At 46.5% G+C, this 24,370-nt stretch overlaps 1 protein-coding gene across 2 annotated transcripts in view; it reads left to right on the forward strand.

Moving 5' to 3' along the window:
* Window positions 1–24,370, forward strand: part of Slc22a23 (solute carrier family 22 member 23) — a 171,295-nt gene that overhangs the window by 133,030 nt on the left and 13,895 nt on the right. For both annotated transcript variants that reach the window (XM_029468209.2, XM_021179965.3), the window contains exons 5-8: window positions 13,458–13,585; window positions 19,652–19,754; window positions 22,262–22,494; window positions 24,279–24,311. In XM_029468209.2, coding sequence (XP_029324069.1) covers window positions 13,458–13,585; window positions 19,652–19,754; window positions 22,262–22,494; window positions 24,279–24,311 — 497 coding nt within the window. The remainder of the gene's footprint in view (window positions 1–13,457; window positions 13,586–19,651; window positions 19,755–22,261; window positions 22,495–24,278; window positions 24,312–24,370) is intronic.

Here is a 24,370-nt window from a genome sequence, read left to right on the forward strand (position 1 = left end):
ATCTTTGAAAAAAAGTTAAGTCTCTTTTAAAAATCTAGTCTCTCAATTGTGAGAGATGAAAATCAAAATTAAGCTTAATATTTTCTTACTTCAAGAGGAAAGAATCAAGGCCCAGTACAATCAAAGCAAAGCAAAACTGAATTCCAACTGTGTAAATAACTCAGTGTCCAGTGTGTGGGGTCCACTCATGATCTGGGTGCTTCCAAGGGGCTTGGGTCACTTCTCTGGCTCTGCCCTCTGTAGCACACACAGCTTGCCTTCTAGGCTTGAGCAGTCTCCACTCCACCACTGCTACTGTTCTTGGTTCTGGCATCTCCAATGCTGGGGTGTCTGTGGCAACTGGGCTGCACTTTTACCCATAACCCCTCCTGGGCTCTCTTCATGTTACCACGTCTCAGCTTCTTCATGATCCCCTCAGTCCTGGGGTTTCAACTGCTGCTGAGGCTGCACCTTCCCCAGTGGCCTATCACAGCCTGCCATAGTTCCTATTCTCAGCTGCTTTTCATGACCCCTTCAGACTTTAAAACCAGTACCATCTGGGTAGCGCTTCTATTACCAAGTTCAGTTGCCAGCATGAGCTACACCCTTGGCCCTCTCTGGAACACAGCTTCTGTGTGCCAGCCCCAAGGGAACACTTCCCAAAAGAATTCCCCTCAGTGATGCTGGTCTCTTGTTAATCATAAATGACTCTTCAGCTCCAGCTGACCAGACACCAAATTACCCAGGAAAAATTTGGCTTTCCTCTGAGTTGTCACAAGCCAGGCCTCCATCATCTATCTGTGCTGTCCTTGGCATTCTTATCTTCCAAGCTCCTACAGAACAGTCACCAAACTTTAAACACTCAATGGCTTTTGTGGCCCAAAGTTCCAAAGTGCTTCTGCAGTCCTCCCAACAACATTGTGAGGTCTGTCACAGCAATACTCTACTATCCTGGTAACAGTGTCTTTCCTAGTTAGGGTTTCTATTGCTGTGATGAAACACAACAACCAAAGCAAGTTGGGGAAGAAAGGGTTCATTTGGTTTACATTATCACTGTCCATCATTGAAGGAGGTCTGGACAGGAACTCAGACACAACAGGAACATAGAGGCAGGAGCCCATGCAGAGGCCATAGAAGAGTGCTGCTTACTGACAGACTTGCCTATAGCCCAATCTTCTGAGATAGTTTCTTAACTGAGGTTCCCTCTCCTCAGAAGACTTTAGCTTGTGTCTAGTTGACATAAAACTACTGAGCACACCTATGCTTTGAGAAGATCTGTCCTTTTGCCCTGCTGGGTAGAGGCAGCCACTGTGCTTTGGGTTGTGTGACGTAAGGCAATGCCTACAAAGTGGACAGTAGATTCACCTGAAGGTCTCATTAGAGAGGTGTTTTGGAAGTGACCCCAGTTGGATTTGTCAGCGGACCCAATGTGGCTCGTGAGAGTAAGAGAGGAAGCTGGGGCTGGGTCTTTGGATAGGAAGGGCTCAGGAGTAGGGAGTCCAAAGTCCCCTTTGCCATTGGATTCTGAGGGTGATAGGATGAAGTCAACTGCTGCAGATGTCACAGTGCTACTTCTGAAGGCAGTGGAGGAAGACAGTGTTCTCAAATGTTAATTTTACAGTTATCTAGGTAAGGTGGAGCCAAGAGATCTACAGGTGTTCATAAGAAAAAATAGTTTATTGCTCACAGTTCTTAAGTGGGGGGTGTGGGGGGGGAGGGGGTCACACAACATCCCATGAGGCCATATGAGGAAAAACCAGAAAGCAGAGCTGAGGGGGACAGACAAGGTGTAGAGGAGCCTTTATTGTAGTTTCTTCAGGAAAAACTAGATGAGGCATAGTAGGACAGTTACAGGTCAGCTAGTGTCAGGGTATGGAGCTGTCCCCAGCTGTCTGCTACTCAGCCCTGGGGTTATCATAGCAGGTGGGTAATTGCTTGGTATAAGAGGCTGATCTAGGTCTAAGAGGTTGTTAAGGTATGGTCTCTAGACTGGTTAATTTTTGTGTAAAACCTGAAGCTGAGCCTCTTAGTATTACTAAGAATGAGTTAACCCTTGGCAGAGCTGGGCAGAGTGCTCCAAGGTGAGCATAGCCACCACACATCTAGACACTGGCAAGTTAAAAGGCATGCTTAGCATACAAGCGCAGGACAAGGCCACCAGTACAAGCCAGACTGGCAGGAATTTGGCAAAGGGTTCATGAAAAGCAGCTGAATGAAGGTACCCTTTGGTGACTGGAAGGTCTGTGTCATGGGCTGTGGGGGTGGATTTCTGCCCCATCCCCACCCCTAGTGAGTCTGAGAACCAATGCCAAAGTAAGCTGCTTGGGGATGCTTACAGCTCATGTCACCTTTGGGTGAGGCAGAACCAGCTGACTTTTCTCTGTGGGCTGGAGATGAAGGAAGGCAAGGAATGGGGAGTGCAGAGAGAACAAGGGTGAGCTTTGCTGGTGTGTGGGCACCCCAGGGTGCTGCACAGAGGCACTTAGGCACTTTGTCATGAAGCAGGTACAGAAGAGACTGTACCTGTGAGTGGGCACAGTCAAAGGTGAGTGAAGGTGCCAAGCAGAAATTCTTCTATAGTTGCTTGCTTGGCCGTTCATTAGTCCTTAAGAAAGGGCAGCACATCTTAGTCCTAATCCAGAAGAAAGTCATACTGACCCATCCAATAAACCCTTCCAGACTCACCGTGCACAAATGAATACGTAGAATAAAAGTCATGATCTAGAACATCAGAGGGCAGAAGAATAAGAGGAATTCTGCCAGGTGAAGCAGGGAGATAGGTAGGAGGTGAACTGGACCTTAAGGAAGAGCTACAAGAGTGGGAAAGATGCCTCCCCCAGCTGGCTGCAGCTGGCCCCAGCTGGCCCCAGCCTACTGGCAGTATAGCTGGTAACAACTCCTCAGTAAGAGCTCCCCATACAAACACAGTCTTGCCCTGCGTTCTCATCGCTGTATCAAAGTCTGTATTACATGAGGATGTCTCAGGAGACTACAAGTGTGGAAGACTGGGGGGTAGTAGAGGGGCAGGGAGTAGGGGATTTCCTGGTCGGGACTTACTGCTGAGGAGTGGCAGAAAGGAAATGGAAAAGCCTGGCGTTTTTCTGGAGGAGCCACAGGAAGCAGGGGCGGTGCATGCCATCCCTGTGGTTGGGTGCATGCTGTCATCTCAGTCACAGTGAAAATGTCACATGACAGGTCCAGAGGACATGGCAGGTTTGGTAATGCGGATGCTCACACATCTGCTGTGTACCCTCCTGTGCTGGTGAGCATCTGTGTGCCAACTCAATAAGAACCCATGAAAGATGTGTGTGTGTGGCTCTCTATTCTTCAAACTGTGTTTCCTAGGTATCAGGGCTATCTTCATAAACAAGGCAGACACAGCCCTGCCCTCACAAACCATCAAGGCAAGGAAAGAAAACCACACTTAATATTTATATCCCAAAGCACTCTAGAGTATGTGGATTTCAGTATGCCTTAACATTCCAGGGGTGTGCTTTCTCCAAGATCAGCTGCAAGCTTCCTCCTGGGGGAGGCAGCAGTGTTCAACAGAGAGATCCAGGTTTGCCTGGGGGAAAAAAAAACAGAAAATCCAAAAGCTTCCCCGGGGACCCGGGGAGATAGTTCAGTAGGTGAAGCTTGGGCCACTCAAGTGTAAGGACCTAGAGTTCGGCTCCCTACCACCCATGTAAATGCAGGTGTGGTGGCCTTCCTGTAATCCCAGCGTGGGAAGGTGAGGGAGGTGATAGGAACAGAGAGGATCTCCAAAGCAAGCTGGCTAGATGGACTAAATGAATCCGCAAGCTCTGGCTTCACGCAAGAGAATATATAAATGGAAAGCAACCACAAAAGGTCCCTAAAGTCAACCTTAGAACTTTGTGTGCATGTGCACTTGAACATATACCCATATATATACATACATGCATGTACCACAAACACACATGAAGTGTTCCGGGGCTGCAGGTGAGTCCTGAGGTCAGAGAAGCAGTCCTGTGCCAAGAAAAAGAGCAGTCCTCTTGCATGTGACATAGGGACCCGGTGCGCTTTAGGACAGGGCATAAAGGATGTGCCAAGGTGCTCTCGGTTGGCTGAGTCCAACCCCATTCACAAAACAGGATCTGAAGTTCTATATTGAGAAACAGACGTTTCACTGAAGGGTGAGTGCCAACAGCCAGGTCACTTCCACTGCTGACACAGGCGTCACCTTGGTTGTCTCAGATATCCAGCATCAGCGGTATTTCCAAAAGTGCTTGCAGGAGGAGACAGGAGTTTGGGCTCGGGTCTAACCACCTTACTTGCACTGCAGAGCTATAAACACATGCGACTCATTCTGGAAACTCCCGTCCTGGCTGTGTTCCCGCTGCCTGCACTGGGTTACCTGCCTTGCTTACCTGGCAACCCCATCAACAGCTACAGGTGTCTTGTTCGCAGAAGTTTCTGTTCCTGGCTTGTTTCCATACCCCTGCAGGGGAGCAATAGGGGTGGCTTTCTTGCACTCCGCCAAAACTCTTCATCAGGTACCTGTTGGAAACTATCCTCAGCTTGGGTTCACCCACCATGAATGCCCTGTGTAGAGACATGTACCAGATGTGTGAGGATGGTGAATTATTAACCACACCTTGTCGAGCTGGAATTTCATCCTGACGAGAGAGCTTTGCAACCATCACAATCATTAGAAGCACGGGAGATGACGCTGAGAGAGGGGAAGTTAGATGGGAAATAACAGGAAACAACAAAGGAAAGCGATTAGGCCAGTTCTCCAGGTGAGACAGGAGTCTTGTGACAGTGGGAAGGAGTGGGGAGGAGGTGGCACCTACTGTGCTCAGCAGCTGTAGAAGGAACTAGCACCAAGGGAGGTAGTGAGCAGAGAGCCTTAGAAACAAGTGCCTGTGTTTAAATGTTTCCAGAGAAATACTATAGAAACATATAAATGGCCTCAAGCTACATAGGTCCAATTAAAAATGCTAACAATTTCATTATCTATAAAGACAGCAACTGGTCATAATTTGTACATGTCACTAAAACCGTTTTAAGCAGACTCATAGATTTTTATAATTTGTTGCAATCGTGGTTTTGTGGGGCAAGTTGTTTGTTTGTTTGTTTGTTTGTTGTTTTTGAAATGGAGTCTTGCTATATTGCTCAAGCTGGCCTCAGACTCCTGAGCTCAAGCAGTCCTCCTGTGTAGCTGAGGCAGCAGGTGTGCATCACTACACAGGTTGGAGGCTGCTCTTTGGAAGCCACACTAAGTACTCACATCCCCGAGTGACATTGATCATCCCAGGGACCCCTAAAGTTGTAACTGTGGTAGCTTCCTAAGCAGATAGAGAAACTGAGGCACACAGATACCCCTGTGGCTTGCCAGAGGTCCTTTTTTTGCTAGCTCAGCTCAATCCCATGCTGCGGTGCTCCTAGGCCCGGAATGTGCATGGGCCACCAAAGGTAGCATGCACTTGGTGCAGAACTTACTTCTCATCCTGGAAGACTCCATAAGCCCTCTAACAATGACAACAACATTTCTTCAAGTCATAAGGGTATTGCTACCTATCCTAATAGGAGCACAGTGAAAGTCTGTTAAATGGATTAATTGTGCTGCTTGCTGCTTAAATATGAGTTTAAAAGATATGTCCGTGCATGGATCGGTTTGCTTTTCTTTCCCAAGCGTGAGAAGCACAACATGATCCTCCATCAAAAACAATTTTATTTTAAAATATCACATTATACAAAGAGATTCAATCACAGAGAAAACAAGGTTGTAGGTTCTCAGAACACACGGGACTCATCTGTATTAACAATTACTCACAGGGGGAACGGGTCTCCCTCACAGGAAAAGGGAAAAGATGAGTCACAGATGCTACAGTCTCTGGGAACATGAATAGGTAGGTACACAACAATCCATTCACAAGCTTCAGTGAGCAGTTTGCAACTGATTCGTGTGCATAATGGCTCATGCCTTCAATCCCAGCATGCAGGAGGCTGAGGCAGATGGAGGTCTGTGAGTTCAAGGCCAAGCTGGCCTACACAGAATATTCAAGACAGCCAGGGCTACACAAGGAAACCCTGCTTCAAAAGAAAAAGAAAGAAGAAAAGGGAAAAGAAAAGGCTGTAAAATTCTTCTTAGCAAAAAAAAAAAAAGAAAAAAATATTCTTCTTATCTTGGGGCTCAGTGGCTAAGAGCACTGACTGCTCTTCCAGAGGACCCACGTGGCAGCTCACAGCTGTCTGTAACTCCAGGATCTGACACTCCCACACAGACATACAGGTAGGCAAAATACCAATGTACATGAAATAAAAATAAATTATTAAAAATATCCTTCTTATCCCTACATTACCTTGACAATAGTGAAACATCATGTAATACTAAGAAAGGCACATGTATGCCGGTGGGGAGGGGTTTACCTTCCTCAGTGCCGTAGCCTCTTCTGTTGTTCTGACTCAAGTCTACTATCTTCCCCAAACCTATGCTCACAGAAGCGTCCCCAATTAAGTGCAATTGGACATGTTTGTGCACTCATACCCACATGCACACACACACACACACACACACACACACACACAGAGAGAGAGAGAGAAGAAAGTAGGAAAGAGCATGTAATGGGGAGGAAATATGATCAAAGTGTATAAATGCAAGTTTATGTAATTATGAGAGAAGTAATTAAGAACACAGACCTAGAAGTTCAAATGGCAGTGCCCATTTCAATCATGAAAGTTGAATGAGCAGTTGAAAGTAAGCTGGAAATGTCTCTCTCAGCTGCTGTTCAGAGCCTGCTGATCACACGGGATGTTGGGAGCCCTTGGGTAAGAAGCGTCTTCAATTTCAGCTTGTGAGTACAGAGTTCTGTACAATGCCATGAATCCCATTGCTTACATATGTGCCTTCAAGCAGAGGTATCGAGAGGTCTGAGGCATAGGGAAGTATGGCTCTCTGACACCATGCAAGTACTACCAGGGTAGTGAGCCTCTGTCATCCCCAGGACAAGGACGTGTTCCACAAATCCATCTCACTGCCCTACCACAGCAGCTGGGGCTATGGAAGGCCAGCTTGGAAGCCTCTACAGCCTGAAAACCAAGCAGAGGGCAGACCGGGTGAGCATGTGTTAGAGTCTGAGCTGTTGGTGCCTGGCTCAAGTCAGGTGTCAGATACTAAATGACTTGCTGCACAGGCAGCTGGTAAGAGTCCATACAGATGGATAGAATGAGATGTAGGGGACCTGTGAAACCAGTACTAAAAAAGTGGCAGTTTGATCTCCCTCAGGCATTGGAACTGGCTAACTCCAATCAGGATAAGTTTCCGAGGGAGCTGGGAGAGGTGTTCACAGTGGTGATGAGGCATCTGCTAGGTATGAGGACAAATCAGGGCAGGCAGGAGGCTCCCACATGACAAGTAGATACTGTATCCAAGGTATCTGTCTGCCACCCTGATGGGCGTAGGATTAGAGCCTAGGTCAGAAGATGGTCCCTTGGAACAGCTGTTCAGCCCATCCCCAGCAAGCTGCAAACAGAGGTGCCAGTACAATTCTAATTAGATGCAGAAGTGGCAAATTCATCTCTTCTGCCTTTTTCCCTCCTTACCCCACTCCCACCCCCTTTCCCGGGAATTAAACCTAGCAGCGTCTGCATGCTAAGGGAGCGCCCAACCACTGAGGAGCTCATCCCAGCTCCTTTATATTTTATAGTTTTAGACGAGGTCTCGCCAAATTATCCATCCTGGCCAGGAACTCACTATTCTAATCCGAGCTAGCCTCCAGCTTGCTAGCACCCTGCCTTGGCCTGGCAAGTGCTGCTGAGATTATAGGTCTGCACTGCTTTGTCAGAGCACCACATTGTCTGTATCGCTTGCAAATGGTGTCAAATCAGCTCCCTGTACAGCTTTGCCCCTTTCATGCCCTGTGTACCTTCTGATTTCTATCGCTTGGTAATCACTTCCACAGGAGGAAGAGTGAGAAAGTGGAGAATATTAACTGGGGTTTGTGGGTGGATGAGCACCAGCTGCATGCAATATAATGTTATAGATTATAGGTGTGTCTGTATGGGAGCTAAATCTCAGGTCTTTATCTGCTAAAAGCATGAACAGAGTAACATTTAGGGTCATGTCAATCCCTATGTATGCAGGGCTGGTCCACTGTAAAAAGGCTAATGTCAAAGACTTCATGTGCCCTGCCTGAGCCTGTAGCATTCTGAGAATGCTGTGCACAGTGTGGCTGAGCCTGTAGCACTATGAGATTGCTGTTCACAGTGTGGCTGAGCCTGTAGCACTCTGAGGATGCTGTACACCAAGTGGCCTGAGCCTGTAGCACTCTGAGGATGCTGTACACCAAGTGGCCTGAGCCTGTACCACTATGAGGATGCTATGCACAATGTAGCATAGTTTTGCCTGTCAGAGGTGTCTTTTAGCCTCAAATCTCAGCAGATAAGATGGGGGCTCTAGCTTGCCAAAGCTTCTGTGGCAGTCTACTGGTCTCATTTCACAGATTCAGGGAAATTGAGACCCAGATGTATAACGGACTCATTTAACATCACAGCAACTTTCTGGTGTATTTCTACTATCATTTTCCCAGGGGATTATGGGAACCTCAGTTTGTGAAGAACACTGGACTCCTTTTTAATAACTTCCAATTGTGTTTAATTCCATTCAGACCTTTGAGTTTGTTGCTATTTCTTTGTTTTCTTTGAGGACCCTCTAGATTTTTTTTAAGATTTTATTTGTCTTGATTTGAATGGGTATTTTGCCTGAGTATATCTCTGTGCATCACATGCATGTAGTACCCAAAGAGGCCAGAAGAGGATGTTGGATCTCCTGGAAGTGGAGTTACAGATGATTGTTAGCCACCATGTGGGTGCTGGGAACTGAGCTCTGGTCCTCTGGAAGAGTGCTCTTAAACAATTAGCTATCCTGCCAGCCCCTCTAGAATTTTTTTAACTGTCTCATACATGATCATACCCAGAGAGTCAACAACTAGAGCTAGAGTTATCTCTTTGAATCAGAAGTGCCCTAAGCTCCTTCTACACTTATTTTCATCTGCACATATGGAAAGGTCATCTCCATGAAGTTATATTGACCTTGTGTCCTCTCTGGGCTCAATTTTGTGTCCTGCCTGTATGCCTGCTTGGTAGAAGTTCCACATTGGGCTGGGACATAGGCCAATGGTGCAGTATATGTTTAGTATGCTTTCCTTCCCAACAAAATAACTTCTTGCGGCCTAAAGTGTGGCTCTTTGCCCTAATGACTCCAACTGTTCCATACATGTTTGTTCTGTGAATGATGTCACTGTTGAATCCCAGGCAGGAAGGTGTGTCTGTGTACACGGGTATCGCCCTAAAACTAAACACTTTGCAAAACAAATCAAGGAAAGACTTAAGGGTACAACTAATTTAATAAAGCATTAGCGGTTTTATTTCCTTTCTGTACTTTATTTATGAGTAAATGTCCTAGTACAGTGAATTAAACAGGACACACATGCTTTTTACTCAGAGAACTGCCCAACTGGCTTTTCACCAGTGTGTGTGTTTGATGAACTCTCAAAAAGGCAGCCCAAGCCTCTATTGAAATCAGTGTGAGGGTTCTTAAAAAGCTGCCCGTGCATAGCTATTATCTCTCCTGGGTGTGTACACTAGAAAGACTGAGTCAATGAACACAGAGACATGCACACCCATGCTTACAGTAGCACAATAGCAAGATATGGAGTCGGCCTAGGTGCCCATCAATGGGTGAACTTATAAAGAATATGTTGTGTATATACACAATGGAGTTTTAGCCATCAAAAGAATGAAGTTATAACATTTGCAGAAATGTGGATAAAACTGGAAGTCATCATCAGACTCAGAAAGATGAAGAGTGTGAATTTTCTCTCCTGTGTAGAATCTAGATTCAGGAGCAAGTATGTAAGGCATTCAAACAGAGAGAAACTGCTTGGGAAAAGAAGCGAGGGGTGAGAAGGGGGTGGGGCATATGATCTAATGTATGATGTATGTCAATGAAAGTGTTATGGTGAAATCCCTTCTTTTGTATAGTGATATATTAATGAACAAAAAAGGCTCTCCTGATAGGAAGCTGGTTGATGTTAAATTCTCCCACTGGACAAGAAGACAATTCATTGCTTTTACACCTTAATGATCATCCTTATACCATGTACCAGTTTTTTAAAATTTTAATCAGTTGTATATATTTATTACTACAAATTGAAATAACAAAATTTCCTTTATTGCAAATTTCTGAAAATGAGAAAAATTCTAATTATTACCTTCTCTTCAAACGACCCCAAATTCTGTTTTTATGTTCTTTCACGTTACCGTATTTCATCTCAGACTTGAGACTTGTAAAGCACACGGACCACTTCAGAGTCATTGTGCTTGTTTGAATCAACTCAAGACATAAAAATATAAAGAAGTCATTTGCAAGCATCCAAACTGCTCACGTTTCATGTAGAATACTGGTGACAAGTTAGAAAAAGTTCACAGCACATTCCTCCTTCCCCCCCCCCCCGCAAAGAAAACCAAATTAAAATAGAACTCAAGCTCAAATTATTAAATTAGTTGCTATACAGCTTAATTTTCAAAGAGTAGCTTTCACACCTGCTGTATGGCATTACCAGCAGTAAAGAACAGGACAGTGTTTAGACTTAAATTGACTCATCTTATTTATTCCCTATTCTAGTAGTCCCAGAAGGGTCCCACCTGTGAAAGCGGCAGAAAGTGCCAGCGCATTTGAGCTGTACATGGCTCTCTTCATCCTGGTCTCCATTAAAACCGGTGCTTATTGTTTTCTTTCAATCCGGAAAATACTGTTTGGCTTTACCATAGGGTCTCTCTGCACTGACTCTAATGTCCAGCCTCCTCTCTGTCTGAGAAAGATGCCTTTACTCCCTCCCCAAATTCTCTCACTTCTGACCTGGGCCTGATGCTGACACCCTGGTGGAGGAGAAGGAAACCTGTTCCTTTGTACTCATTTTTAGCTGCTGATTTCACTGGGCAATTGCACAGCTAATGACTGCAATGTACAACAGACCTGGGAAGGGTCAGGCAGGCCTGGGTCTAGCTCAGCTGCACATCAGGAAGTTGAGTTAGGAACCTGTTCCTACGGTCCACTCCTCAGTCACCACGTTCCGCCATATACATGCTGGGGTGAGCACAGGAAGAGGTTGCCCAAGCTGCACGCTCCCATTTAGCATAAAGAAACAGCAAGGGAGTGGGTGGGTGGTGTGTGCCTGTAATCCCAGCTCGCAGGAAGCTGAGGCAGAAGGGTTTCTCTGAGTTCTAGTCAAGCATGGGCTGCTTTGTTGGATCTTCTTGGAAAAGAAAAGGCAGAGAGAAAGGAAAAGAGGAGGGAGGGACAGAGAAACAGAAAACAGACCTACCAGGGAGACCATTTTATATCTTGATCCAGTAGTACCATTTAGGAAGGGCGCCACATAAAATGTCCATTTAAAGCTTTAGGACCACACGGCACTGTCGCTGTTTAGTGCAGGATCTTTCTAAAACATGTTTATCCTGCTTTTAAAAAGTTACAGAGCTGTAGAGATGACTGGTGGTTAGAAGCACTTATGGAGCTCTTATGGATGATACACGGTCAGTTCCAGCTTCCATATCCTAATATGGAATCTCACAACAGCTTGTAACTCCAGTTGCAGGGTATCTGATACCCTCTGGCCTCCACAGGCACCTGCATGTAAATGATGCATGTAAACTCACATAGGCAAATGCATACACATAAGTACCAAATAAATCATTTAAAAAAAATCTATTACTCTAGATGTGTGTGCATGTGCATATGTATGCGTGTGTGTCTCAGTGTGGTCCATAACAAACATGTGAAGTCAGAAGACAACAAGCAGGAGTTGGTTTTCTCCTTCCACCATGCAGGTCATGGGGATAGGACACTCAGGTGCTCAGTCTTGGCTATTGTCTTCCTGAGCCATCTCACCGGCCCTTATTCTGCTTTCGAAGAATAACCATAAACATGCACAATATAGAAAGAATTCTGAAGGCCCAAGTTCCAGACCTACCTGTGCTAGTATTGGTGCCTAACAGCAAGTCAATACTAGAGCAGACAAGAAGGGTTTAGGTCATGGGCCACAGGGACACATGCCAAACCGAAATCCCTTCCTGGCACTGAAGTTGTTTTACCACTTGACTGCTACTGGGCACTACCAGGCTGCTGTGTCAAGACAGTGGAATATATCAGAGGCACTTGTTGTGTGTGAAGCTCCTGTGCTCACCAGAAGTAGTTGGAATGCCTCTGTACTCTGCCACCTTTCCCAGTGTGTGGCTGTTGGCACTCTCTGTTCCCCACAGCCTAGACCTGCATGGATCCTACCCTAGAATTCACTCCTCTGATTCAGCCCTGATTGCTCTTCCATGAAGAGCCGTTGCCAGTGAACTGATCACACAACCTCCATACCACCCAATCAGAGATCCTCTTAATTAATTCTGTTCCATGGCTTTTTAAGCTTGAGGTACACTGGGCAGATGTGGCTTTCATCTGCTTTATTTTGTTTTATTATTTTTGGTTAGAATATTCCCTATCTCTGAATTTCAGACCTATGTTCTTCTCAGGTCCCATGCTGTAGCCGGGTTTGGTTTGGTTTGAATTCTTGAGACAGGGTCTCACTCTGTATTGCAGGCTGGCCTGAAGTTCACTAGGTAGAGCAATAGCCTTAAATTCAAAGCAACTCTCCTGTCTCAGCCTTCTGAGTACTGGGATTATAGAAGTGAGCCTCCATACCCAACTCTGTCAGGGCTCTTACATTTTAGAACGCTATTACATCATACATGTATCCTGAGGCATTCCATCAAGTTCCCACCACATTATCCAAACTGAAACAGGCTCCTGTGTCTTCTCATGAGCCATAGCTCAGTTGTTTATGACTTTGCATATAGCTCAAAACCTAACTGTTTGGAGCATGTATTCCAGAGCTTGTGGCCTTCTGTAATGCCTGAGAGGTCCTCATAAGAGCAGTACTTCCCCAACATCAGCTGTCCACATGGTTTGGCTTGCTGCTTTGCTGTGTCTGAGGTTAAGGAAGTGAGCTCTCAAACTCATCCAATCTGCCATCTGATGACTGAGTGTCCTGAGCTCTTAGATTATTCTCCGCCTGAGTTTCCCAGCTGTCAAATGGGTAATAGCAGTAGGGCCTCATCAGAAGCTTGGCCTGGAAACTGCTAGGACAGTGCCTGCAGTCACCAGTCTGCTGATGGAAGGTGGTTTGCAGGTTTACCTGCTGTGGAAGACAATTGTATGGCTGTTGTGAGTCTGCCCATGCGTCCTAAGAGAGTGCAGTCCTGAATTCCCTTCACTCTGGTCGTGTGGCTGCTGCTCCTTATATTCCACACCATCAGTATCTCTGTATCCATGCTAGCTCCTTCCTCACTTCTCTTCCTTTCCCCTCTCCTCCTTTCCCACCTGTCTCTTCTCATTTCTGGATAGCTCATGACTGGAAACAAAACAGAATGGAAGCCATTCAGCCATTCCCTTTGTGTCTTTGAAGGATTTTCCCTGAGTCTCTCCGATGGCTAATGGCTACCCAGCAATTTGAATCAGCAAAGAAGTTGATCCTGTACCTTACTCAGAAGAACTGTGTGAGCCCTGAGAGTGATATCAAGGGAGTGATGCCAGGTAAATACAATACACTAGTCAGAAAGCCCAAGGGATGTCACCAGTAAGTATGATGCTCTGGCCAGGGAGCCTGAGGGATGCCTTTGTCCTGAATAACTGTCCTGACTAGTGTTTGATCTATACTCCTGTGCCTATATGGTTTGCAAAGGTTTGGAAAGGGAATGGTGCTGCTACAGCCTAGGAGTGAAAATAAACTGAAATTCTCTCCACTTTCTGGGAGCTGGTTTCTTTCAAAATCAAGTTGAACACACTATCATGTTCCTTACAGCCCATACAAAGCCAGAAGCAGGATACACACCTGATCTTTATCAGCTCTATTGGCTTTGTGGGACCCAGTGCCTCCTTTCCTTGATTGCCTACCAGGTTTAAAGCCTTGGCTCGGGGTATGGATGGTGTTAGTGACCTCTCTTCTTGAGTATGATCTTCAAAGGGCTGCCATTGTCTATTTATGGCCGTGACCTATTTGTTGGTCAAGGGAAGAAATGGAAGCACTCACTATTTTTGTACTGTGGTTCAGACCCATAGAATTTTTGTGAATCAGGGCATCAGCAGAAGCTAAGTGGAGCTTTCAAGCTGGGAGCCTGTAAATGGCACCAGGAAGTTCTTCACAGCCAGGTTCCTGAATCCTCCCTGACACACCAAGATACTGACCTTGTAGATCTGAAAGAAACCCAAGGGAATGTGCACTATTAGTGAGCTCTGAAAGAGACTCTAATGCAAGGGACCTAGAGAGTCCCTTTGGAAAACAACAGCTTTGACCTACCATGTTAACCTCAAGACCTGTATGCTTTGTAAAAATCCCCTAGAAATGTAATGCATAGCGGGGGAGGCGGGGGGCAGGGAGTGGGAGGGAGAAAGGATGAGAGAATGGATGACTTGCCTGTAATGAGAATCATGTGATTACCATCCACTCGCTCATGACAAAGATATCTATTAAGCACCTGACGGCACACACTACTATGGAGAAGGCCTGACTCTTAAGGAGCACATTGATGGTGGGCATACAGAGGGGAGGTCTTAATGTACATTTAACAGGAGCACTAAAGCAGAAGGATGGAGAGTGGAGACTGCAGTCAAAGTGATGATGTAAACCTGGCTTTCAGACAGGTGTGCCATGCAGGAGAATGTACCTTGCAGGTTCCCATTTCCACGGAAGAGGTTGTGAGCCACCTCAATCTTAGGTGGGCTTCACCCAGTGGGCTTCTTACTGGATGAAGATATGGGGGCCCAACAAGGGTAGCATGCCTATCTTTCCCTGTGCCCAGGACACAAAGGCTGAGCCACAACCACTTGCTGGGTGAGATGTGGTCTACCAAGTCCTTTAGCTCAGGCAGGAAAAGTCTGGTCAACCAAAAGCTCAGAAGTCCCTGGAATGAAGGATGCAAGCCATGGCTGATCTACTTGAAGAGTATTGAATGCTGGCTTTTCAGAGGGCCATCCTAGGCCCCCTTTCTCAGTAGCAGTGACAGTAAACGATATTTAGATCACAGTAAAAGATCAGCTCATTCTTACCGTTCCAGCCTCTGTGTGTTGTGCTCGTGGACACATCTTCACAGCAGTGCACTTCCAAGGGATGCGATGGTGCTCCTTGTTTGCAGATGAGCAAACCATGGCACAGAGCGCTGGACTGCTTTGTCAGAGATCAGGCAGCTACTAGATACTAGTGGAACGGGAGTTGAACCCAGGGAGTCTAACTGAAGCGGCTTTACTGGCTACTGAGAAGGGGGTGAGGACCATGAGCCATGTGGGAAAGGATGCTGTCAAGGAACTTTTGAGGCCAGGACTGCCTGGTTTGGACCCTCACGTAGCTTCCCTCAGGCAAGCTTCTGTTCTCCAGTCTTGTTGTAAATTTGTTGCTGGCCTCCTAATTAAATCATCACGCTCCTCTTCTTTCCAGTTAAAATATTATCTGGGAAAAGCTTGTTTTCTCAATCTTAATTACACTGATTCAAGTCCCTATTTTTGGAAAGTGATATTAGCTCTCCTCTACCCCTACTTCTTTGCTTATGAGTTCAATTGATGTTTACTTCTCTTCTGTGTCCCAGACTGGGGGCCAAACAAGAGGTGATTTGAACCCCTTGGTGACTAACAAAGAGGAGAAAGGCTTCACTTTTTACCAGAATGTGTCATCATTAGTGTAGTCCCTGTGGGAAGCTTATTCACCTGGCTTTTTATAACACACACACACACACACACACACACACACACACTGCAACTGGCAGATGCATTTAAACAAACAGAATGCAAAACTGTCCCACACTTGGCAGAAGTCTATCTTCTCTGGGATTTCTGACTTCCTTAGCTCAGAATCGCTTCTCCACCATAACCGTCAAGCTCTTACCCAGTTTCTTCTCGGCCGCACTCACGGCTCTGTCCTCCCCTCCTCCACCAGCAGCCCAGGAACAAATACAGCCACCTGCTCAGGGTCCCAAGGAAGACCCCCACATCTTATAAATAGATTTAGAAACTCTACCTAATGTCTACCTCCCCCAGGCCTCTGATCTGTGTTAGACCCCATGTTTTTCTTCCTCATAGGCCTCACCTCAGAAAAGTCCTGTTCTCTCAGACCCATTCTCCCAACCTCAAGCCTAGCTCCTCAAGCCCAGCTGCACCCCTGTCTCAGCAGCAAACAGGAGTTTCTCAGTATTAACCTCTACACCACAGAGTCTCTGCGTCAGAGCCCAGGCTAGACCTCAAAGGAGAGCCCTGGACAGCTGCATTTCATGACTATTCATGACATACAGAATCCAGGGCTCCTACAGCCAAGAAGAGGCAGGACTGTTCCTTAGGGTGTCTCCCAACAGAAAAGTGCCTTAGGCTAGGATGTAATAGCGAATGAGAGGCTGCATGCCCTGTTAAAGCATGCTAGTCTTGGGCTCATGCTAAAAGAAAACCTGATCTCCCAAACATTTCTATTCTTTTAACGCTGTCTTCGGTTTTTATTTGAGCATAAGTGATGGTCTTAGTGACCTGTTCATCTAGATTAGACACTTGGGTGTGTTCCCAAATGTCCTTCTCACAGTGTTATGATATGCCAAGCATGACAGCTCTCCTTCCCGGGCCTGACTCAAGATTTTGAACATTTATAGTGGAGGTAAAGACTCTGCTCCTTCTGTGTTACCTAGAGCCCACAGGGGGAGGTGGGGCGAAGCCAACTAACCTTACGTTAGAGGCCTGCTTAGCCCCATGCTTTCAGTGATAGTGAGACCGGTCAGAGACACAGGACAGAGACTGGAAGACCCAAGGAAAACTCCTGAGAATGTGTCATCCTCCAAGCTTCATGGGACGGGGACAGTGAGGCCTGGAGAGGTTGAACAGTTAGTTTCTATTTCCAATATACTCTCTAGGAAGGAGCTCGTTGAAGGGTCACCCAATAGAGAAAGACCACATGCATGACCTTTTTTCTTCTCGAGGAGAGCAGTATGTGGGGAGCAGGAGTCATTTGACCTCTGTGGGTCACCTTACTGGGGACGTAATCCAAAAGTCAACTCTGACCCAAGGCTCTTAGAGTCTGACCCAAGGCTCTCAGTCCTAGGGAGGCTGCCCTAGGTATGCTTCCATGGCCTTCTCTCTCTCTCTCTCTCTCTCTCTCTCTCTCTCTCTCTCTCTCTCTCTCTCTCTCTGCTGCTCTCTCTGCTGCTCTTGAGGAATACAGAGGGACCAGAACCTCTTCACTGTCTCCTGCATCTAGGGCTTGGAGCATGCGCACCAACCCTGCCATGTCCTCAGGCCATAGTATGTGCCAGGACTGCCCTCCATTGGTGCCTAAACCCATGGATAATGCCTGACTTTAGATAGGTTAGGTTTCCTATAAATACAGATCTACTATAAGGTCTAATTTACAAATTAGGCACAGGAAATGATTAATAACAACTAATAACAAAAACTGGAGTAATTATGACTATATAATTTATGAATTTCTCATTTCTGAAATTTTCCATTTAATATCTTCAGGTCAGAAGAAGATATAAAGTGGAGACCTCCATTCCTATGGGCAGCTTTTTCAAGGAGGTTAAGAAGAAACACAGAGCTGTGCTTCTCCCCTGGGGGAAGCCTCACTGCTCCCAGACCTAGGGCACTGACCATAAGGGTCAAGGAAATGTGGGCAGGGATAGACAAACCTGATTTGCCAACACTAAGTCTGCCTGTCTCAGTTTGACATTCTGACAGCACTGAGCCACCAAGGCTGAGGTGCTCTGCTCTGAGCTCCAGAGAAGCAACCCAATGCTCCTGTCTTACCAGCTTCCTGGTATCTGTTTGCTTTTATTTCCTAATGTAAGAAGTTTGGGGCAGTTCCTAAATTTCTACTCGATAGCTAGAGAGACAAGAAAGGTCCTTATTTCCAGTGACCTCACAGGGTCTCAGCAGTTAGCTAATGCTTCCTACAGTTTGGAATGTGTGCGCTTCACCCCAGAAGACAGCACAGGAAGCAGCAGAAGTTGATGTTGTTGATGAAGGGCCAGTGGTATGAGTAACAGAGACGCTGACAAAACATCAATAGAGCTGGAAAAGTTAATTTAATTCCCTCTAGGATAATACAATTACAGCTGTAGACTACAGTCAATTCTTAGACTGGGCTCTAGGGCTTAATGTTATTTAAAACAAAACAAAACAAAACCTTCAGGTCATAATACAATTGCTATAGCTTCTTTACATACTATTTCATCCACAATAATTCATTAGCAGTTACATATACACCACCAGGTTTTGAAGGCTTCCCCTGTCCCTATTCCCACAGACATTTTAAATTTTTTAAATGTCTTATTTTAGAACTATTTCATGTGTACAGGAAAGTTAGGACAGTAAAGAACTTTTCTGTACTCCTGACTCAGTATTCCCCATTGCTAATGTCAAATATTATCACGGCACATTTGTCAAAACTAAGAAACTGGATACACATATACACTGTTGTTAGCCAAGTGCCAGACGCTACTCAGTGTTCCCACTCTCCATCACTGGCCCCTCGAGCTGCAGGATTCTGTCCAGGCGTGCAATCTTCCATTACCTTGCCACTGTCTTCTCTGGTCTTGACAGTTCCCCAGTCTTTCCTTGTTTTCATGATCTTCACAGGCTTAGGGGCACTTGCTCCTTGTTGACTGTAGGGAGCATCCTTTCTGTTTTAGTTTCTAAGGAGGGGATGACTCCGTGAGGACATGCAAGCTAGCAGAAAGAAGGGCCCAGAAGGCTGATTGTAAGCACTGCTCTTAGGTAGCAGCTGCACAGTATCTTCTGCTTGGGGTGTTTCCCATGTTCTGACCCTCCCGGTTAGATTGCCAGACCAGCCGTAGGGCTAGAGTAAATTCCCAGCTAGGTTAGGGTAACTTACCCTGGTGCAGTGCTTGAGTAGGATGGCTGGTCGAGCTGGGATGAGCCTTACAAGTGCCTCAGTCCCATAGCTTCAGTTTGTCACATCACTAAGCAGAACACATTGTCGTCTTGTTCTAGGAATGGAGCCTAGGGGTTCGTGCCTCCTAAGCACTGAGCTATACCCCATTCCCCAAAGAATTTCAACTGTTAACTGAAGCATGCACAAAGTGTGTGTGTGTGTATGTGTGTGTGTGTGTGTGTGTGCATGCACAATAGTTCACATCCTCTAAAGACAGTTCTGTGTAGCTTCAATCCTAAGATTAAGGAGCATATGTGCCTGTAGCTTTGCAAGCCTCTGAGCTGTGAGTGACATAGGTAGATGCAGTTTCTAGCAGAAAGAAATCACTTTGTGTGTGTGCAGGACATAATTTAGGCCTCAGTGACCTAGGATCCCATCATGGAGTGATGTGGTCAGGCAAAATGGATGGAGCTTGTCTGTGTGTGCCTTGCCCGGTTCTTTCTAAGCAGGGCTTGGGTGGAAATGTACACAGACAGTATGCTTTTTGCCCTTTTTGTTCTGGTAGGGAAAGCAGTCTGATGTGAATACACTTCCATCCAGAACGCCCAGACTCTTCCCCCTGGCTTAAAGGCAAAAGGCTTTTTCCTCTTGCATGGTCCTGGATGGGAAACCAAAGCAGTGTTTTTAGCTGTGTCTGGAACCTTCCATCCTGCTCGAACTCATGCATCTGTCTCTTACAGAGCTAGAGAAAGAGCTTTCACGGAGGCCCAAGAAGGTGTGCATCGTGAAGGTGGTGGGGACGAGGAACCTGTGGAAAAACATCGTGGTTCTCTGTGTGAACTCGTAAGTCATGGGAAATGGGTAGATCTGGACAGACCCCCCTCCCACCCTTAGATAAACTCTGAATCCCACATGTCTCAGCCTGTGTCTAAGAAAGAGGCCCCAGAAGTATGTCTGGGGATGTTTGAAGGATGACAGAACTCAAAGATATCTACCACTTCATCAAGAAGCCTTAGGTAGCCAGCACTGAGCATTGCCCTCAGCCCAGCTACCTGCCCCATGCCAGTGTCCTGCATGGTTCAGAGCTCCTAGGGCTCTGAGCATAAAGGAGACCAGGAGGCCTGGTGAAGTCCTGCACACACCCATGTCCACAGAAACAATACCCTTCTCCTCTGATTGTCTCCTTCATCCCAGTTCTAGGGAACTCTGAAAAGATGGCCTCACCTTGTACCTCTTATACTAGGAGATGTCCTCAAGGCTAGGGTTCCTGACCATGTCTAGGAAGAGGGGTGGCTTGAGCCCATGAACCTTGGCCAGGGCCCCCACCCAGGCTCCAAAGAGCTGTTATCCCTACATGCAACCAGCTTGGGCCACCTGACTATCTACCTGCTCTGAGGCAGCTGCAGTCAGGGCCAGGTTGCCTGAGACACAGCAGGAGCACAGGCTCCCTCAAGAGGCTCCCTCTTCCCACAGCTTCACCCCTGCCTGCCGGGACTGTGGCTCAAGTAGTCTCATGGTAGCCCCAGTCCCAGGGCTGGGTGTGTACCTGGAAATCTTCCCTCACAGCTCCACAGCCTCATCCTCCACAACTGCACAAAGTGGACCTTTGGACAGAGATCATCTGAAAGGAGGGGTTTAGACTTTGGTGTGTCTGTGAGAAGTCTCAGGGCTGCCTTCAAGTAGACAGACTAGGGTTACAGCCTGCCATTCTTTACAGTTCTCCTGTTAGAACAGCTTGGTGAAATCAACAACTCTGAGGAATCCAATTCAGGTTCATTTTTGAGGTACAAAGGTTTCCCTGCCCATTAACAGAAGAGTAAAGATCTAATTGAGGTCAGGCCCTACAGTACTTATCCCTGAAAAACACAGAGGCTAGACCCTGAGCCATCAGGGCTTTCCTTCCTACCTGCTCTGACATAGTGGCCATCACTCCGCTGTCCACTCTCAGGGAGAAGCTAGCTAGTTAGCAGTGTTCATATCAATAGAATGATTTTGCCAAGTTTTTTTTTTTAAAGATTTATTTATTTATTATATGTAAGTACACTGTAGCTGTCTTCAGACACTCCAGAAGAGGGCATCAGATCTTTGTTACAGATGGTTGTGAGCCACCATGTCGTTGCTGGGATTTAAACTCTGGACCTTCAGAAGAGCAGTCGGGTGCTCTTACCCACTGAGCCATCTCACCAGTCCCCTTGCCAAGTTTTATGTTGCAAAAAAAAAAAAAAAATCACAAAGTCAGGCATAAATGAGATGAGTTTTCAGGTTTGTGATCCTTGTGGGGCAAAGGGATGAACACCCCTATTTTGTAATCTCCTGTTGTAGTCAGAGTTGATTTCTCTGAGTACAAAAGGTGATCACTGTGAGGTGGCAGTTTACCAGGAAGGAAGAGAGGAAGAAAACTAGATCATGTGGGATCCCAGGAAACTGAAGCACTCGAATTTATGGCTAGATTATAAAACAGTTGCACAGAAAAACTGGGCTCTTTACAGAAGATAGTGCAGGAGAGTCACATCCAGCTGATAAAAGGTAGCTTCCTTCTGCAAGGGGTCGGGGCCTGTTGCTACTAATCTTCCTCAAGGTTGGAACATAAGGACTTAGATTTCCCAGCTGCGAGAGGGAGGTTGAAGGGCGGGTAGCTCCAGGATGGGAACTGATGTGAATGGGTTCTCATGCACTCCAGGCATTTCATAAGGAGCTTGTCCTTGAGAACCCTTCAGGGCCCTAGAAATACTTGTCTGAGCATCAGCAGCCCCCGAGGCATCCCACCACATTTTCATTCCTGTTGTCCAAGGCATGGTAGGATACACATTGCCCAATGGGTATATATGCTCACATGGGGCAGCAGGGAGATAGACCTAGTGTCTTCATTTGGCCTGCCATCTGCCTGGTTTTTCCTCCTAGCTTGGTTGCATGAGAGAGATCCAGTATGCATAAATAGGTAGTCTTCTGGATGGATCCCAATTTTTCAGAAAATTTCTCAGAAAAGGAAGCAGAAACCCAGACAGGCAGAGTGACTCGGAGGCAGTCACCAACCAACCAAGATATGCCCTATATCTGCTGCTGGTCTGCCAAGTGGATATGACCATGTTCTTGTGCTGACATAAGAGTAAATTAGCACACAGTAGGTGCTTTGTCCTACACCCTTGGTGAACAAAAAAACCTCAAGGATGTTTCTTTGATGTCTCTTTCCATTAAACTCTCTCTCTGGTTCATGTGTAGTCACCGCATGCTTTCCTTTCACGTGTAAAATGCTTCTTTGTCTCTCGGTCATCCCTAGAAGATCAGGCAGCCTCTTATCTCAGAGCATGCTACCCAGCCTCTCAGTGTGTGTATGTGCGTGTCTCCTGCAGGCTGACGGGGTACGGGATCCACCACTGCTTTGCAAGAAGCATGATGGGCCATGAGGTGAAGGTGCCGCTCCTGGAGAACTTCTACGCTGACTACTACACCATGGCCAGCATTGCACTGGCCTCCTGCCTAGCCATGTGTCTGGTAGTCAAGTTCCTTGGGCGCAGGGGAGGGCTGCTGCTCTTCATGATCCTCACTGCCCTGGCCTCACTTCTACAGCTTGGGCTCCTCAACTGTGAGTAGGCTGGAAAAGGGAGGCAAGGCAAGAATGCTAGGGAAGGGAGCTAGCATAATACCAGAGATCTTGGCAGGCATGGCAGCTTTCTGTTTCTGTAACAATACCTGAGACAATCAACTTAAAGAGAAGGAAGGTTTGTTTGGCTTACAGATTTGGACTTTTCAAACAGTCCATGGTTTGTTGACCCATTGGAGCCTGTAGCAGGACAATACATGAAAGGAGTATATGACAGAGAAATGCATTTGCTTTATGGCATGTAGAAATCAAAGAACGGGATCTAGAGTCCCAATGTCCTCTTTGAGAGCTCACCTTCAAGTACATGACTCTGCGCCCATGAGGCTCCACTTCCTAAAGGTCTGCTTCCCCATACTGCCCTGGGTGGAGACCAAGCCTTCAACATAATGGCCTTTGGGAAACTTTAAAGATCAAAACTATAATGGAAGGACTAGATGAGACTTGAGAGTTTTCTATGTCCTGAGTGTGTCATTCTGAAATCGATAGCCACAAGATCTTGCTTCAGGAAGGATGGAATTTTAGTAGAACATACTGTCCTCTGACTCTGAGAACTGCTAGGCCTCCCCTCTTCCTCCCACCCACAGGCCTATGGCCCCAAAGAAGAGCTCTCTGGAGGCACTGTAACTCCCAAGCCTGTGTGTCCCTGTAAACATGGCTTCACTATGGGCAGACCGTTTGTATGCTTTTCACATAAGGAGGACAGACATGTCCTTCTTCAACAATAGAGTGAAAGTCTGGGCATTCTTGCTTTTCTATTGATGTACCCAAATTTATCATTTATCAAAGTATTCTGTAAATGTCACATATCACCTTAAAACAAATCTAGAGAGCCCATTTAGTCCTTCGTTAACTGCTGTAACCACTCACCTAAGTACAAGAAAATCCCACTGCCTCCTTCCCACCTGCCCAGAACACAGTGCAGACCATTGGCATCTTCTCATGCTAGACCCCTTCCCTGGGACAGGCTCAGAACACAGGGAAATGGGTGCCACTGAACACCCATCTTTGGAGGGAAGCTTACCCCAGCTGCAGAGTGAAACTTACCTATTGTCCCTTGCACCACAAGTCATGACAGCCTTGGTGCAGACTGGGTTACAGAAGAGCTGGTTTCAAAAACAGGTGGTTTTCCTAATGTAATTGTGTTCTTATCTATCATGCTGGGTGATAACAAAGATAGAAAACCAATAGCTGTTCTCTGTCGCCCTGGGTGGACACTGCCTAGCTGACCTTTCAGAAAGCCTCTGTCCAGCTTACTCAGATGAGACAGATATGCCAGGGTCCCTCAGCACCCAGAGTATCCCACCTGCCCTCTTTGGTATTGAACAGGAATGCCACAGGGACTCCGGGCAAAAGGCAGGAGTTATGAAGAGTTGGGTTTGGAGAAGCATAAATGTGGCCAGATAGAGGCCTATCTCACTGTGAGCAATACCCCATGGCACAGACCAAGAGTACCACTTGAATAACTTTCTATGCAGAGAGGCTCTGTTCAGGTCTGCTTGGATCCTCGCTGCAGGATTGTGCTGTCTCCCAGACCCCGTGGCAAATAGGGCCTTAGCCTTCTCTTCAAACAAAAAGGTCTTTGTTTAGTCCAGTGTGAATTCCACTACCCAGGCAGCCAGCACCAACTCAGACTTAAAAGGAAGTTCACATAGAAACAATTCATGTGGGAACACTCGGCAGCCACCCTATACCTAATAAGCCTTCTTCCTCTTTCCCACTCTCGTTACCCTGTGTATGTGGGTGTGTCCATCCCATCACGGTTCCAGTGATCGGCAAATACAGCCAGCATCCAGACTCAGGTGAGTACTGAACATTCTCCTTGGGCTTCCTTGACTTCTATTACATCCACACAAGAGTT

The sequence above is a fragment of the Mus caroli genome, unplaced genomic scaffold (assembly GCF_978045245.1).
Source record: "Mus caroli unplaced genomic scaffold, Mus_caroli_1 scaffold_15, whole genome shotgun sequence".
NCBI lineage: Eukaryota > Metazoa > Chordata > Mammalia > Rodentia > Muridae > Mus > Mus caroli.